Raw genomic sequence first — 16,752 nt, 5'->3', positions numbered from 1 at the left:
TATCATGATACCACAGCCCCAGGTAAGGGGACGTGCAGGTGAGCAGCGTCATTATGAAGGAAAGGTGAGCTCTCGCATGCTATCCTTTTCTCCCCAACTCTTTGAGTGTGGCACTCTCTTTCTCTGAGCTAATCTCTTGAGGGAGATGGAGATTGGTTTGACCGTGTGTATATGCGTGTGTGTGTGTGTGTGTGTGTGTGTGAGTGTGTGTGGTGGGCTTCCACCGTTTAGCAAGGGAGTGGGCGGAAGCCTAGCGGTGATTTGATTGATCCGTCTGAGTTTTGATCACTCGCTCAGGGTGTGAGTGCGTCTAGGGTTGTTAACAATGAGGAGCTTTGGGCGGAGGTCCGGAAGATCAAAGTGGGCATACATGCAGTATACATACAGCGGGCTGATTTAATTACTTGTATTGTTATGTACCTTTTTATGTTTCCATTGTGAGGCGATATGCAGAGGCCAGCAGAGGCCGCCCTTCTGTGGGTGTGGCCTTTTTCGGTCAGGCAGTAATTAGTTGATATAAATTTGCTTGTAGCAGGTTTAGCTAGGTACTGCTCCAAGGCCCTTATCCAGGATCATCTGGTCCTGGCATCTGGTTGGCACTAAATGAACATACAGGTTCGGGATCAGTGGTGTCTGTAAACTTTCTGCATTGCAACATAGTGAACAGCTAAGAAGGAACAACTGATGGATTCAAAGGTTGTTACAGTTTTCTTTCTTTTTTCTTTTCTTTCTTTCGTTCGTTCGTTCTTTCTTTCTTTCTGTTTCTTTCACCTTGTACACCTTCTGAACTCAAGCTTTCCTTCTCATTGCCTCCAAGCTAACTCTCCAGTGGGGTTCATTCTCCTGGATACCAACACAAAAGTGCCGAGAAACAGCGTCATCTAAACCCGAGCATGTGATTATTTCTTTTTTTTGTGCCCTGCTCCCAGTTAACACTCGGCAGTCTGTCAGCACCGGCGTAATGGGTAAATGCACCAGCTCCGACCCCTGTTCCCCTTCAGAAACAATCACCAGAGAAACGGCACTGTGTACGAAGGGCCGGCCCCATGTGACCGTATGGGAAGGGCGCTGGGACACTGGTCTTGGCTTGGGGCTTTGAGCATCTGGCTTTTCTCCAGCGGTTTTCTATGGGAATCCCTCGGATGTATTGGTCAGGTGAATCCAGGCCATCTTCGCAATCTAGCTTCACTTCACCTTCCCAAACAAAGGAGTAAAAGTAAATCTGAATTCACTCTGGTTTTGGTGATTTCTAATCCTGCTGGGAATCCAGCATTATCCTCTGTGGCTCTAATCCCTTTTCCAAGCGGTTAAATATATGCTAAATGAATCTGAAATTCAAAAACGAATATTAGATTAAAATCATGTTTAGCCGTGAGAGACTCGTGCATCCTGGCAGCCGCAATAGTCACCTTTGCACTGAGCTGTTGAAAGACTGTTTGTAAGGAAAAGGATTCAGTCTGGAATATAACCACCCCAGTTGCTCCTGCATCATGTTGCTGGTGATCAACCCTCCTGGCGGCCTCACGGAGTGGAAGGGGGAATAAAAATGCGGGACGTGACTTAAATTGAAAGTTAGCTATTGCTCCCCCCACCACCCCACTGCAAACCTCTATTAAAGGGGGGTAGTTCACAGTCAGATGTGCATTTGTCAGATGGAAACAGCTCCCTTGTGGCGTAAACGGGGGTGCCGTAATTAATATGAAGGGGAGGTAAAGTTTGGGTTTGGAGAGGCTCCAGGTGAGAGGGGGAACTGAGGTCTGGGAAGCAGTGTGTGTAGGTGTCAGGGGTGGCCCAGGTCCTCTGGGTGCCTGTCACTTTAAATCTGGGGTCTTATCTTATTTATGATTTAACATAAGCGGAGGACCGATTTGAAATGCATTTCCTGGCGTGCTGTTTGTGTCACCAGCGGCCGCATCCCAAAATATGCATGCGCATGTCTCGCAACGTGCATATTTGCATGCGCAGTTGTGTGTGCATGTGTGATGTGTGTTTCCTTAAATGGGAGCAGGCTTTATCCTGGGCTGGTCCTCCACCTACACTGGTACCTGCACATTCCTAACAGCTTGGGAATTGGGGTCCCCTCGCCCAGTTATGGGGGGGGGGGGGTGGGGGTGAGTGAGAGAGGACAAGGACTACAAGCAGGGCGCTATTTGCCGTCCAGTCGTCTTTCTGTATTTGTCTTTCCACTTCCTTTTGTTTTTCATCCTCTATGCCGCGTCCTGGCTCGCCGGCACGCCCGCGCAGATAAACCCGCTCCTTGTTTTTCAGGTCCCCAATACGTTAATAACCTTGGGATGTGCGTCCCGGGGGAGGCGTTCGGTTAATGATTTCATTTGCGTGCAAATTGGATGGAGACAGACGATTCTGTATTGAGAGCGGCACGTGGGGGGGGGGGGGGGGTGGGGGGGGAGGAGGTTATCAAAAGGATAAGGTACAGGGATAAAGCGTGTAGGAAGTCTGTACGTCCGCCTGGACCAGCCTATACGCTCGTACTTATTGTGTCGGGGGTTCAGCAGGAAATGTAATCCAGTAGTGTGATAATAGGGAGGCGTTTCGTAGCCCCTGTCCTGGGGAGACACGCTTCTTCTCTGTCCTTTCTTCCTGTCTCTTTGTCCTGCCCATCAGCTTTGGCCTCAGATACTCGCCCGTCGCCCCTCGTACTGAAACCCGCCCCCGGCTCCCGCTCGCCGTGCTTTTTCGCCCGTGTCCCCAGCAGTGAGCTGACAGCATGTTTATGTCCAAGCTGTCCGAGCAGCTGTGTCACACAGGGGGGAAAAGGGGGAAAACTTTTAGGGGGCCAAACACTAAGGGGGGGGTCCCTGCCTCAGGGAAAATGGAACAGGGAATCTGCCCCCCAGCAAATGTAATCTGCCTCTGGCAAAAGCCTGCATTTCCAGTTTTGCTTAAGGCTCTGAGAAGTGTTGGGCCAGTCCTGGGGGGAGGAGGGGGGTCCCCAGCCATGCCTTTTTGCGGGCCCTGTCCCATTGACGTGGCTTCAGCAATGTTTGTAGCTAGATCTTAAATGGGCAGGGCACAGGCCCAGACCAGACAGGCAATAATAAACCCACAAAATGACAGAGTTTACTGCGACATTGTCTCGATGGGGCTGTGGGAAGTGCGGGCAGCTGGGGGGGGGGGGGTGGTTAGCAGACAGGGAGGGTCTCTGTCTCAGTGGTGTGTGTGGGTGTACGTTGGTGTGCCCATACATGGGAAAGGGGGCAAACGGTGCAGTGGTGGGTCTGGGTCCTTTCCACAGCCTGAGATCCTGTTTACTGGGGAGGGAACTAGGACTGTCATGGCCGAAGACCCCCCCCCCCCCCCCCCCATAGCTGCACATGCGGAGCAGATTCAGCCAAACTCATACAACAACATGTAGCAATACGCTGCGATGCCCTAGGGAGTAGGGGAGGCCCCCGCCAGCATCCATGGCCTGGGGATTGTGTGGGGCCCATTTTCCGGGCCCCCTTTGAACTGCCTTGGAATTCTATAGTGTGGGCCGGCCAATTAGGGATGTAGGAATCTGACTCTTGAGAGATGAGAGACTGCTGGGGAGGGGGTGACATAGGATTGGAGGCATCTACAGGGCCACCGCGAGAATCAAGGCAGATCCAAATAGGAGAAACAGGAGGAGCACAATCATGGTGGGAGCCTGGACATCAGGTCTTCATGTCTTCTGGTCTTCTGGTCTTCTTGTGACCCTATGTCAGCTTTTGAATTTCTGCATTACGTTTTTGAGATTGCTGGTCTTTAATAGTGAGCATGTAGCAGCCTAGAACACACACAGCTACAAGTTTGTGCCTGTTAGCGTTTCTGGCGAAAACACATGGGGAGGGAATGGCGAGTTTGCTATGACTGTGTCATTACAGCATGCATGTTTTTTGTGTGTGTGTTGGGGAGGGGGGAGAAGAGTACAAAGGGAAATTCCACTCTGTGGGCTGGGGGACCTTCCTGTGGAAGAGCTTGGTGTTTGTACAGCCCTGTTCAGCCGGGATTTCCTCCCATGCCTCAGTCTGAGAGAAAAAAAGATGGAGGGAGGGAGAGAGACAGAGAGCGACGGTAGAAGAGAGGGGCACATAGTGGGAGGGAGAAACGGACAGGAAAGAATAAAAGGCAGGGCAGATAAAGGGAAGAGGAGATGTGAGGCGATGGTGAAAATAAAGAGAGAGGAGCAGGAGGGAAAGGCTTTCACAGACTTAAGTGAGGCATGTAACTGATCTGGTAATTGATGTAAATATAGGCCTTCATTTGGTAATTAAAGACCAGAACTGGAGGGAAAGAAAACAAGAGGAAAACAGCATATTTGTCTGGTACTGTTGTTTCACTTTGGATGTTTGGCGACATCTAAATTCCCCTAAAAAACACATTTATGTAGATGAGCAACTGGAAACACCGAACTAGGGGCCAGGTAGATCAGTCCAGGTGTGTGTATTGCATAATATCTGGAATGTTACATGCAAAACGTCATCACCCCGAAAGAGATTAATTGACTACAAGCCGTCCACTGGGGAGGACAAATTGCAACTTGCTGAATACTTGACGGCTAAGGTCGAGAGTGTTGCGGCATTAATGCAGTGCGTCATTAAGGATGCAGAGCTCGGGGGACGGACAGTCAGGGATTACAGTCCCAGCTAACACCTTGTCTGGTCTTCTGCAAGGTGTGCCGTTGACCCCCGTCGCTAAGATACATGCCATTGTTTGTATATACTACAAAAAAAGGTTCTGTAGGGTGATGGGAAGGGGTTGAGTGGGAAAAAAGTGCTTGGTAATGTAGAACATAAGTGGTCTGCTCACTGTAAGTGAGAGGAGAAAAAAGGCAGGGCTCACCACAGAGAGACCAGGAATATGATGCACCTGCATGGACAGAGTGAGCACTCTAGCCCCAGGCTTTTCCGTTACCTGGGCCCCAGACACCATCCATGCTGATTATTGTAAGGGGTGTGTGTGTGTGTGTGTGTGTGTGTGTATCTGCATTGTTCTTTCCTGGTCTCATCAGCACTGCTGTTTTTGGGTCTGTTTTGGTCGCCGCCGGAAATGTTGATTACGACCCGTGGGATTTTTTTTTGTTTTCTATTTTTGAAATTTGTGTTCTCGTGTAATATCTGCGTGCGACGCTTGGCTCAGTATCTTGTTCCTTGTGTTTACAAAACACTTTTAGCTCAACTTAAGAGAAAGAAAGCCGTTGTCACACGAAAGGCAATGCATTATTGCCTGCGACCTCTGTCGCTTTGTTCGAGCCTGTGCGAGCACATTTGCGCTTGTTTGTATGTGCATGAGAGTCCCCGTGTCTGGCTGTCGATGTTGGCCAACAGGAATGTGTGTCTGTTTAGTTACACTGTAACTTCTCATGCTATAGTACTGAACGCAAGATGGGGGGTGGACACCCTCGGGGGGTGAGGATAAAATAGGCAAGCAAACATTAAAGCAAATCTGTTTCATTCAAACATAATCTATAAAGCTGTAAATCCAACAGAATTTCTCCTAATTCTCTTTTCATGGGGTCCCTGATAAAGCAACTTTCAGCTTGCAAAATAAGATAATGCACATAAATGTCAGATTTGTCAGATGGAAACAGCTCCCTTGTAGAGTGTACGGGTGTGTCGTAGTTATTTGTACTGGCTGTGAGAAACCCTAAGCTTTTTAGAGTATCGGGCATAATGGGGAGTGATTGAGGTCAGGATGAAGCCTTCAGCTGGATTGGGGTGACTGGACAATGTCAGGTCCTTCCTACCGGCAACGGTTGGTGTGACCTAAGCGAAATGATTAGAGGTCGAAGTTTTTTTGCCATCATGTTTCCAATTTTGGGTTAAATGAAATGAAAAGAAAAAATGCAATACTATTTTATATACTATTTTATTTTATATTAGACTGCTTTAATTTTCACATTTCCCATCTTGCTCTCTTTTAAGACAGGTGACAGTGAATCTGGGGGGGGGGTCACAGTGCAGGGCCAGGCTATTTATCCGACACCCCTGGAGTAATTTTCAGGGGTTAAGGACCTTGCTCAAGGGCCCACCGGAGATGTGACTATTTTGCCGAGCACGAGATTTGTACAGACAACCCTTTGATCACACGCAGGGAGGCCTGACCTGCTACCCAGCAAGGTGTTGGACAGGAACTTTGAGAAGCTGCTTTGGGATTAGGAGACATCCTGAACGCTTTCATGAGGTCCAGGTGATGAATAGCAGACCTGTTTCAATGCCTGATGGGAATACAGGCCACGCATCACACACGGGAATCAGAAAAATGGAAATTAGATGGATGATGGTGTCTGAAACAGGAATGTGGTTTCGATAGCTGATGGTTGGCATGGCAACATGGACGGCGAAATGTGGGAGGGGCTTATAGTGCCACAATAAGAGTTTCCAACTATCCCTTTCTATTTAATAATACAAAGTGATGTAGTATGTAGGTGAGCCATTGATTCCTCACTCTATACAGTGAGAAGAGGATTGCAGTCTGGGGTTTGTGGGGTGGCAGGCTGAGGCAGAGCTAAAGCCTCCACATACTGTGAGAATAGACTAAGCATGAATGTGATTCAACATGATCCGGGGATACAGATGTGGCAGGGTGTCGGACTGCTGGCGAACGGAAAAACGGTTTGAGATCAGTCACAACAAGCCGCAAGGAGGAAGACGGGGTGGGTGGGGGGAAGCGTGAGGCGGGGAAGGGCAGGAAGAGGGTGGTCATCTCCGGGAGGCGCATCGGCATCAAGGCCGGCGGGGGGTCAGCGGAGGGAGAGACGCGGACGTGCCGGAACCTGACCCTAACCCGAACCCCGAGGCCCATCTGCGTTACGCCCATCCTGGGGCGCTGACTCACACATGACGCAACCCGCTCCCGTAGGTGTGCCCCCCCCCCAGCCATCTCCTCCTTTCCTGTATCTCTCGAGTCCCTTCTGTTCTGGGCATCTCGCTGCTTTGTGCTGGGAGAGGACCGGGTCGGCAAATTAGGGACAAAGGGGAACAAATAGGGATAAGGGGAACAAAGAGGGGTGAATACAGGGGCGGGGCCACAGGGGCACTGGCCCCAGCTGAAAGCTGATTGGCCCATGGCGTGCCTCCTCCCCTGTCAATCACCGATTCAAAAAATATCATTGGTTGATAACAAGATTTTCCCATCTATAAAAATCATTGCCCCTTTTATGGCCCTCACCTTTGGGCACAAAGGAGCAAGAGGAGGGTGCAATGGCGAAAGTTAGGGTTGTTGTCGTAGGTCATTTCGGTTCAGTATGCGCGTGTGTGTGACTGTGCCCCACTTGTCAGTGTGCTCGTGTTTCTGCACCACTCTGCTTGCTCTCCTTGTGCCTCATTTGTGCGAGTCGGCACACCGCCTGATAGCTAAGTGGCTGTCGTTCTTTTTAGACCAATCCAAATTGGGGCGACGTCCTCTTATCGACGCGTGCGGCGAATGCCGATGTATTAATGCTTGCGATACCCAGCTATCTGAGTGAGGGATAAAATATGCAAAACTGCAGCAATACCACTACGGGCTCTATCAGTGGTGTCGGATGCGCCTGTTTGATCGCAGAAAAGCCCGGAATCCGCCTAACCACTGGGGTGTGGCGTCTGCACATAGGGGATTACAAATCGAGATAAAGGCCGTCTTTTGTCTGTGTCAACTGGGAGAGGAAGCCGAGGGCAGCTGGAAGTGAAATATGTAAAGTATATTTAATGGTGTGTGCTCCCCCAGGAGCTCTAAGGGTAGGGGCTGTGAAAATGTGCGAGGGCCGCTGGAACAGCAGATATGACCACGTTCACGTTGGGACTGAGCGTACAGAATAATACCAATTCTCTTATCTCATCTTGCCTCCTATTCTCACTTCCTCTCTTCTTCCTCTTATCTATTCCTCTTCATCCTCCTCTCACCTTCTTTGCCTCCCTCTCCGCTTCTTATTCTCCATTACGTCTCCCTGCTTCGTCTCCTTTTTCATCCCTTCTCTTACTGCTCCTCTTCCTTTCCTCCTCCTTTCCACCCTCCCCTGTGCCCCTCTTCTTCACCCGCCTGCCCTCGCCCTCTGCTCTCCCATGCCCGCCACTGCACATCGCGGTGCCCTTCCGCTAATCCGCCGTGCCCATAAGCCTCTGCGGCATTATTTGCATGAATGGTGCTGATGTTTCGCAGAGATTGCCTTGAATTATTCATGCGCCACCTCTGATCCGTTGGCAGAAATTGAGCAGGAGGAGCGTCAATTTTCAGCACTGTACAATGTCAGGGTATGTCTGTAATCAAAGTTGCGTTGTTGTGACAATATGCTGTATCCAGTGAAAATGTCCTAGACTTGAAGTCACTTGATTTAAGATTCAGTCTTAGTCTGTGTGCTTTTACCTGTTTATGTTTGCTCAAAAGGATTCATTTTAAGGTGCACTGTTAAAACATTGTGTTGAAAAAACTTAAATATAATCTTTTTTAAACTGTCCGAGTTGTTTGATGTATTTTAATTCAAATTTTCTTACCCATTTTGATGGTGTCATTGATTTCGGTGTCAAATATTTTTTCTGCTTTAACCTGGGAAAATGACTAACCCTAACCCTAACCCTAACCCTAACCCTAACCCTAAGAAACCCCAAGGGTGTTGGCAACATGCATCAGGAAACGCTTAAACCCAAGGAATTCCCGAGGAGAACCGGGGATATTAAAGCAGTGTCTCCCAATCTGGGCCTTGGGGACCTGCAGACAGTCCATGGTTTTGCTACACTGTGCACTGGCAGGGAGCAAAAATGTGGAGTGTCTGTTGGGGAGCAGGGAGGGAGGGAAAGCCTAGACTGGCTGGGGGTCCGCGAGTACCGGGCTCTGAAATACTGCATTAAAGCATTAGTTTGTGCTAACGTTGGCATCCTTGTCTGTCTGTCTGTTTGTCTGCAGAAATCCTTCTCCCTGGTGCTCGAGGCTCTGGACCATGACAATGAAACTTCAGAGCCAGGTAGGACCTCTTCTGTGTGTGTGTGTGTGTGTGTGTGTGTGTGTGTGCTTGCACTGCATAGCGTGTTTTAGGGCTGCGGTGCAGGTTGCATGTGTGGGGTCTAGGGGGCGACAGAGGTCCGTCAGCGCCAGTCGGCGCGTTTGTGCGTGTGAAACAAAGCGGCCCTTAGCTGAAGCTTTAGGAGCTTGAGGTGAACCCTCTGCCCTCCCCCCCCCCCCCCCCCCCCACGACCATAAGAGGCCGGTCCTTTCCCACAGAAGGAGATTACAGTCGCAGCACAAAGAGCCAGGGGAAGACAAAGAGAGCGAGAGAGACATAGGTGGGGATGGAGCAAGTCCGTCTGCGTGCCCCCCCCCCCCCCCCCCCCCCCAAGGTGGAGAGACTGTGGGCGAGTAAAGAGAGAGTCCCTCTCAGTGACCTCCTGGCCCCAGGTCACACTTTTTCTCTGGCTTTGTTAGGTTTCTTCTTGCACTGTGGTTGAATGGCTGGGCTGGGGGCTGGGAGATATAAGGGTCATTGGTTCAGGCAGCTTAATTTCCTGCCCTGCCATCTGATTATTGTGGCTCATAATTACTGCAAGACCATACTACATTGAGATATGCTAATACACACAAACACACACACACACAGGTTTGTAATTATGTCTTTGTGGGGACTCTGCATTCATTACTATGGACAAAACTCTAATCCCAGCATGACGACCTTCACCCCTACCCAGCCCTAACGTTAACCATAAGTAATCAAACAAAATACAAGACTTCTGGTATTTTTCGTTTTTTGAAAAAAAGGTGGTCCCCACAAAGCCAAAATAACAGGTTTTTATCACACTGTGGGGACATTTGGTCCCCACAATGTAATCTATACATGACCCACACAGGAAGAGGCTGAAGCTTACGCAATGCGCCCTAACCGCAGCTCTCACCTATTTTCTTTTCTTCTTTCTCCTTCTCCCCTCCCTCCGTTTCTCATTTTCTTTATCTCCCGTGCCCCTCTCATTAAATGCCCCCCGTGTTCTCCCGTAGATCCCTCGCAGCTATGAGCGTGGAAATAACAGACAGGGGTTTGAAAGAGGCTGAAATTATCTGCTTAGCATGCGGCGTAATACCGGACATTAGCGGCACTGTGTTTTCGTGGGGATTAGAGGCTGCTGTCGCCGCCCTGGCTGTGGTTGTGCTCAAAGTCGCGAAGCTGAGAAAAGCAAGTCTGAAAAACCATAAATAGAGCTGAGATATTCAGTGGGTGAACCCAGCAGTCAAAAAACAGTTGAAATATTGAAATAACTGCTAGCTTCCCTTTTCCCCCTTTTCTCTCTCTCTCTCTCTCTCTCTTTCTTCACTCCTCTTTCGTCTTTCTGCACTTCTATAAAACTATAGATGATTATCGGTTTTTCAGGTAGATATTTGCGAGGGTTCACCACAGTGTATGTTTATTTATGTGGCAGGACAGAGGGAGGGATAGAGAGTGCATGTGCGTCTGTGCTTTTGAGTGTCTGTGCATGCGGGCGCATGTTTGTGTTACATTAGGGAGCGACGGAGGTGGTGACACTGCGCATGTTGTGCTTCATGAGTATGCGTGTGTCTGCAGGTGTGTGAGTGGGAGTGTGTGCAGCAGGCGTAAATGGGCAGGAACTGGAATTCACAGCCTGACCTCACACTCCTATCTCCTCTGCTCAGTAGTCTTGCTGTGAATCGCGTGTACATACCCCCCCACCCCGCCCCCATATACCCCCATCCCTGCTCTCCCCCCCCCCACCGCACCGTGACCCCGCACGTGCTCCCAGCGTGCATGCCGGCCTTCCCGTCAGAGCCACTTGCACAGAGCACCTCCCCAGGTCCCTCGCCCCCTGCTGGAATGCGCAGGAATCGATTCACACTCTGGTGGTGTCGGCACACACAGGCCACTTGTTATCCACCGTCACATTGTGGCGTTTCCTCTGTGAACTCCAGTTTCCCCCCACAGTCCAAAAACATGCTAAGGCTATCTGGAGTTTCCAAATTGCCCACCGGTGTGTGTGTGTGTGCATGTGTGAGTGAATGGTGTGTGAGTGTGCTTCGTGATGGGTCGACGCCCCATCCTAGGTTGCTCCCTGCCTTGTGTCCGTAGCCTCTGGGATAGGCTCTGGACTCCCTGTGACCCCGGATAGGAGAAGTGGTTACAGAAAATGGATGGATGGATGGATGGATGGATGGATGGATGGATGGATAATAAAAGGGGGTAGCATGGTGGCCTGACACCTCTGTGACCCAGGTTCGAGTCTCCACCCCAGCACTCCATGTGTGGGGTTTACATGTCCTCCCTGTGCCGAAATGGGTTTTCCAGTTTCCCCCTACATTCTAAAAACATGCTTAGGTGTGAGTGTACCCTACTGTGGGTTAGTGTCCCAACCTGGGTTATTTTCTGTCATGCACCTATAGCTTTCAGGATAGGCTCAGGCCCCCCACCATCCTGAGCAGGGCAGGCAGGTGTAAAAGATGGATGGATGGATGGATGGATAGATGGATGGATGGATGGATGGACGAATGGATGGATGGATGGATGACAATAATCAGGAATTACAAGGCAGAATTACAAGACACTCATTTACTTCATAACTCTACTCACTCTTGCTCTTTATTTAAATAATTAATGTTTTTTCTTTTCATTCATGAGTTACTTGCTTTTGCAACATGGATCCACTCAGCAAACACCAAGGTTGCTTCAATAATAATCAATTAACATTTAAATAATATTGTTTTCCTATCAGATCTGAGTCTGTGTGTGGCCTGCTGACTTTTCTGTTCAGCTCTTTTATCTGATTTCCTCTTTCACCCCCCCCCCAGCCCCCCCGCAGTTCCCACAATGTATTTCACTCACTTCTGTTTCAGTCTCATCCGCTTGGACAGTAACATCAAATCACATCGCTGATGCGATTACGCCGCAAATTGATAGATATTTAGATGCCGTGAAATTGGAGACCACGTGTCCGGACAGAAAAACGTGCCTCAGGAATGAATCTAACGTTGACTTGCGTGGATAGTCAAGCACTAGTTCTCCAGCCGCGGGAGATGTGAAGACTTCAAGACTTTCCTGATAAGAGAATCCATCCTGTGTCTTTTCCTTCTTCCCTCCAATTTTCTCTCCTCTGCTCCCGTGTCAGTTGAATTGATCTCATTTCAGTACCTGGAATTTTCTCCCTCGCGGGTTTGTAGATTTGAACCCTTCTCTCTCGAGCTCTCTTGCTTTCATTGTCTCCCTGCCCTTTTGTTCGGTCCATTTCTTTAAAGATTCTACCCTTTCCGTCCGTCAGTCTTTCTCCCCCTCAGACACGAAGCCACGCTCACACACACGCACATGCCACAGTCCCCAGGAGTGCCAAACACTGTCGAAAAGGATTATAACCGAGACAAAGATGAGGAGCTTTTTGAGGGGGCCCTCCCTGGGGTCACCCCCCACCAGTGGCCACTTTGGCCTCTTCCCCAGCTTCCGTAATTATGCGCCGTTGAAAAGCGATCTAACCCGAAACTCGTAGGTTCACATCCCATGGGGGGGGGGGGGGGATCACCCTACTGGCTTTTGCATGAATTTATCCTTTGAACCACAAAGACATAAATGGAAAAAATTGCAAACGTCCACTAAGCAACAAAGGTACAATGACTCACCCCGATGCTCTCCATCCCTGTTCTTCTGGCATTTTCCCAGCTCCTTTACCCCCTTGGCCCTATCCCTGCACCTGTCACCCTCCTCGTGTTTGTACCCCTGTCCCCTGACTTCCTACCGCTCTTCTCTCCAGGCCAGGAGCAGCTGATCGAGCGCGTGCTGCTCTCCTCCATGCTGAACCCAGGAGAGCAGTGGCAAAACTTCCGCCACCCGGGCCGGCAGCTGACCCTGGAATATCGTCTGCGATTCCGCTGCGACACCAACTACTACGGCCCCTTCTGCAATAAGTTCTGTCGTACCCGTGACGACTTCTTCGGCCATTACGGCTGTGACGCCAGCGGGAACAAAGTCTGCATGGAGGGCCGGATGGGTCCCGAGTGTCTACAGGGTGAGTGGCAGGCTTAGCTAGCATATGCTAATACTTGACATTGATGGGGTGTCATGTAGGACGTCATGGATGGTTTTGATAGCAAAAACGCCTCTGCTGATCTTCACACGTTGTCGTCGTGTAAAATATTCCTGATAATGTATAGGCTTTGTATAACCCATCTCTGTTAATCTTGTCACAGTGCTGTCGTGTGGTGCTTCATCTAAGGCGTGGTATTGCTGTGTGGTTCATCTCTGCTAATGCCAATACGTTGCTGTCATGTAGCACCTCTTAGAATGTTGACATGTGCAGTGCAGTCTGAATATGTGAATCTGCTGCCATTAATGTCACACCACAGGTGTGCTTGCGAAATCCTTGCCTATGGGTAAAGTTAGAGATTTATCGATGTAATTTCGGATTTGCATGTCATATTTATGAACCATTGCTTTAGACATAAATCTGCTTCCGCAGCGTAGCCTCTATGCTAACGTTTACGCACCCTTGCTGTGTCTCCTCTATCGCTCCTGTCTTGGATGTTTCAGCTGTGTGCAAACAAGGGTGTCACTCAGTTCACGGCTTCTGCAGCCTTCCTGGAGAGTGCAGGTGAGTCCAGGCATTGATTTAACTGCCTCCGCATCCAAAACATCAGGGTTGCCAAATCTCACGCGTCTGTCGTGACTCTTCTGCTTTCACACTCTCACACTCATCTAAGAAATCCCGCGGCGAATGGATATTATTCCATTGCAAACCTAAAATCAGCTACATCAGGAGCGCCGGGGTAGTTTGCAAACCCTACGGACTGTGTACGAACCTGTAAATGCGTGCGCATGTCTGTGCGGACTCGTCCCGAATTGAAAATCTCAGCCCAGCCAGCTGACCAAAGTTGGCAACCCTGACATATGGAAACTCTTGACATCTCCGCCACGTGCTTGCGAATCAAAGTAGCGATCCGCCCATTTTCATTTCTCTCCATCGCTCTCTGTTCCCCTCAGGTGCCATTACGGCTGGCAGGGCCCGCTCTGCGACCAGTGTGTGACCTTCCCCGGCTGCGTCCACGGCAGTTGCACGGAGCCCTGGAAATGTGTGTGTGACACCAACTGGGGTGGGTTGCTCTGTGACAAAGGTGAGGAATCGGCGTGGGGGAGCATTGTTGCAGATTTGTTGTGGCGGTGTAGGATACGTGGACTAATTTTTGGCTCAAAAACAAGTAATGTTCTTAGGAGTGGCACCATGCAAACATCTCACAGTGCTCAGGAAGGCAGAATATTGCTAACATTTACTATTCAGCCCACACTACGAGACATAATTACACAGACCTCTGAGTGCTGGGGAGCAAACCACCAGAACCAGCTGCTCTGTTTGGCAAGCTCTCCTTTGCTAATATCAAGGCCCATAGCTCCCAACCTGCATTTCTCACTGGCCAAAACAGCTTTCAGAGTAAATGGGTGAATATAATGTGTGTGTGACCAGGTGTTTGAAGTGAGGTGTGTGCAGCTCAGTGTGAGCAGAATGTAATGATGTTGTCACAGAGCCAAAGTCTGTTTTTGCGTGAAAGAAAAGTAAGGAAGGTTGATATGAGTTTAACTCTCCATTAATTTTCCCCCCCTCTATCTCTCTCTCTTTCTTTCTTTCTCTCTCGCTTTCTCCTTCTCTCGATCCTACCTCCCCTCTTCCTCCGTGTCCCTCCGTGTGGGTCAGACCTCAATTACTGTGGCACTCACCAGCCCTGCAAAAACGGGGGCACCTGTGCCAACACAGAACCCAACGAGTACCAGTGTTTGTGCCAGGAGGGTTTTCGTGGACGCAGCTGTGACATCGGTGAGTCGGGACCTGGGCACAGTGGGCGGGGGAAGACGCGGTCCTCGCATTTACAGACCTGTGTGCTGCCTCACAAGTAACTCCGCTGACACTGACACTGACACTGACACTGACACAGACACTGACACAGACACAGACACTGAGGAAAAGGGCTTCGGCTTTTTGTGACTGTCAACCTGTTTGTGTAGTCGATGGGTAAATATTAGCTTAATCTTCAAAACCGAGCATTTTCTCACAAAAACAAACCCGATTTTGATCAAAAGTCAATTTTAATTAACTTTGCAGTATGCATGATAAAGATTTACTATTTTTACCTAATTATTTTAAGGAGCTGTATTTAAATACACTTATGAAGACTATGCTTGATTTAGATACATTTATTAATGACTACAAGATATAATACTTATATAACTGCCCATTGCAATACAATTTGATGGTTTTTAATTATGTTTATCTTTTTATCTCATTTCCTTCTTCTCTCCTTCTCGTCTGTGCAGTTGAGAATGCCTGCCTGTCGAACCCATGTCTCAACGGGGGCACCTGTGCGGACGACCCTTCAGGCTTCAGCTGTGTCTGTGCAGAGGGCTGGACGGGACATGCTTGTGCCTCTGGTAACTGGTTCCTCTATGACTCACCATCAGAGCACCTGATCGAGATCCCAGCCTGTTACGGGTCATGAACTGCAAAGTAGCAACTTTAAATCTACATTTATTTATATCCGAAGTGACTTACAGTACAGGGAAGGTTTGCAATTCATGTGTGCTTCATGGGACTTTCACCCGTAATCTTTGAAGACAGTTTGACTGTGTTTTAGAAAGCAAAGCAGTTTAAGCACCTATATTGATTGATTGGGGTTCCAAAGACATTTTCAAGGTAATCAGCCAAGTCATTTTATTTATGTAGCGTTTTTGATCTATATCAACGGTTCTCAAACTGCCCTGCTTTTTTTCCAGCTATCCCTGCCCTACACACTGCTGATTACCTGGATCAGGTGTGTTCAGTCAATCAGAAGCTGAAAGACAGCTGGGACTTGCGTGTGGGGCAGGGATAGCTGGAAAACAAGCAGGGCAGTGGGGCCCGAGGACCAAGTTTGAGAACCACTGGTGTATAGGTAGAATCAAAGGTGAATAGTTCAGGTCCGTAAAGTAAAAATCCAGACCAAGATTTTGTTTCAACCAATCAGCAGAGTACTCAGAGTGACTGTGACTTTTTATACACAACTGGTTGGATGAAACTAAATTTTGGTCTGGATTTTTGCTAAGTACATCAGAGTGGCACTACTTGGTCTAAGTATATCTTGGCTGGCACTCCATGCTGGCTGCATTGTTTAACTGGGCATGATGTCAGTTATAACCCGACCGCAGGGTTAGTTGTGTTCTAGCTATTTCCGTAGGTATGGCTGGCTTTTGCTTGCCTGGCAGTATTTATTTGCTGGTATGAGGACTGCGCTGAATCTACAGGTCATAATTTATTTCTGCGTTAACTGTAACTGTTTTCCGGTTTGCCAAGCAGAATTACAACGAGGCAGCGACGTGTGGGTAGAGATTGGGGAAGCTCGGGTGTGTTTAGAGTAGATAAACCCCGCATTGCACAACTGTGTAATCCAAACACGCACACACACATATTGTGGAGTCTTCCCACTGGCTCAGCAATAAATAATGCCTAGCTTTTAATGTTTTTAAAAAGGCAGATTTCTCAGTTTGCTATTTTCTAAATGTATTACCCCAAATCGTAACACAATACCATCCTACACAGTGCAGAACACCCCACCCACAGCAGTATTGGATGGCGTGTTACCCACGATGCACTGCAGATCTCCCTGTGCAGTATGCTGTGGTGTGAGGTGCCCAGTGCACAGTGCTCCCTGAAGTGCAGCTATGTTGCCGGCCAGTAATTGTGTCTTACAGTGTCTGTGTTCCAGAGTTCAGCCTCTAGCTGAACACAGAGCACAAATAACACAGCACTACAGGGCAGGCGAAACCGGGAGGGATCTCCTCACAGCCCCCATACA

At 49.1% G+C, this 16,752-nt stretch overlaps 1 protein-coding gene across 1 annotated transcript in view; it reads left to right on the top strand.

Annotated features, from left to right (window-relative positions):
• Positions 1-16,752, top strand: part of LOC125711837 (protein jagged-1b) — a 28,004-nt gene that overhangs the window by 6,265 nt on the left and 4,987 nt on the right. The window contains exons 3-8 of the mRNA XM_048981237.1: positions 8,863-8,920; positions 12,690-12,944; positions 13,466-13,526; positions 13,916-14,046; positions 14,622-14,741; positions 15,239-15,352. Coding sequence (XP_048837194.1) covers positions 8,863-8,920; positions 12,690-12,944; positions 13,466-13,526; positions 13,916-14,046; positions 14,622-14,741; positions 15,239-15,352 — 739 coding nt within the window. The remainder of the gene's footprint in view (positions 1-8,862; positions 8,921-12,689; positions 12,945-13,465; positions 13,527-13,915; positions 14,047-14,621; positions 14,742-15,238; positions 15,353-16,752) is intronic.

Source organism: Brienomyrus brachyistius, chromosome 17, assembly GCF_023856365.1.
Source record: "Brienomyrus brachyistius isolate T26 chromosome 17, BBRACH_0.4, whole genome shotgun sequence".
Classification (NCBI taxonomy): Eukaryota; Metazoa; Chordata; class Actinopteri; order Osteoglossiformes; family Mormyridae; genus Brienomyrus; species Brienomyrus brachyistius.
The sequence above is the reverse complement of the archived record's forward strand: the minus strand, read 5'-3'. Positions and strand labels throughout refer to the sequence as shown.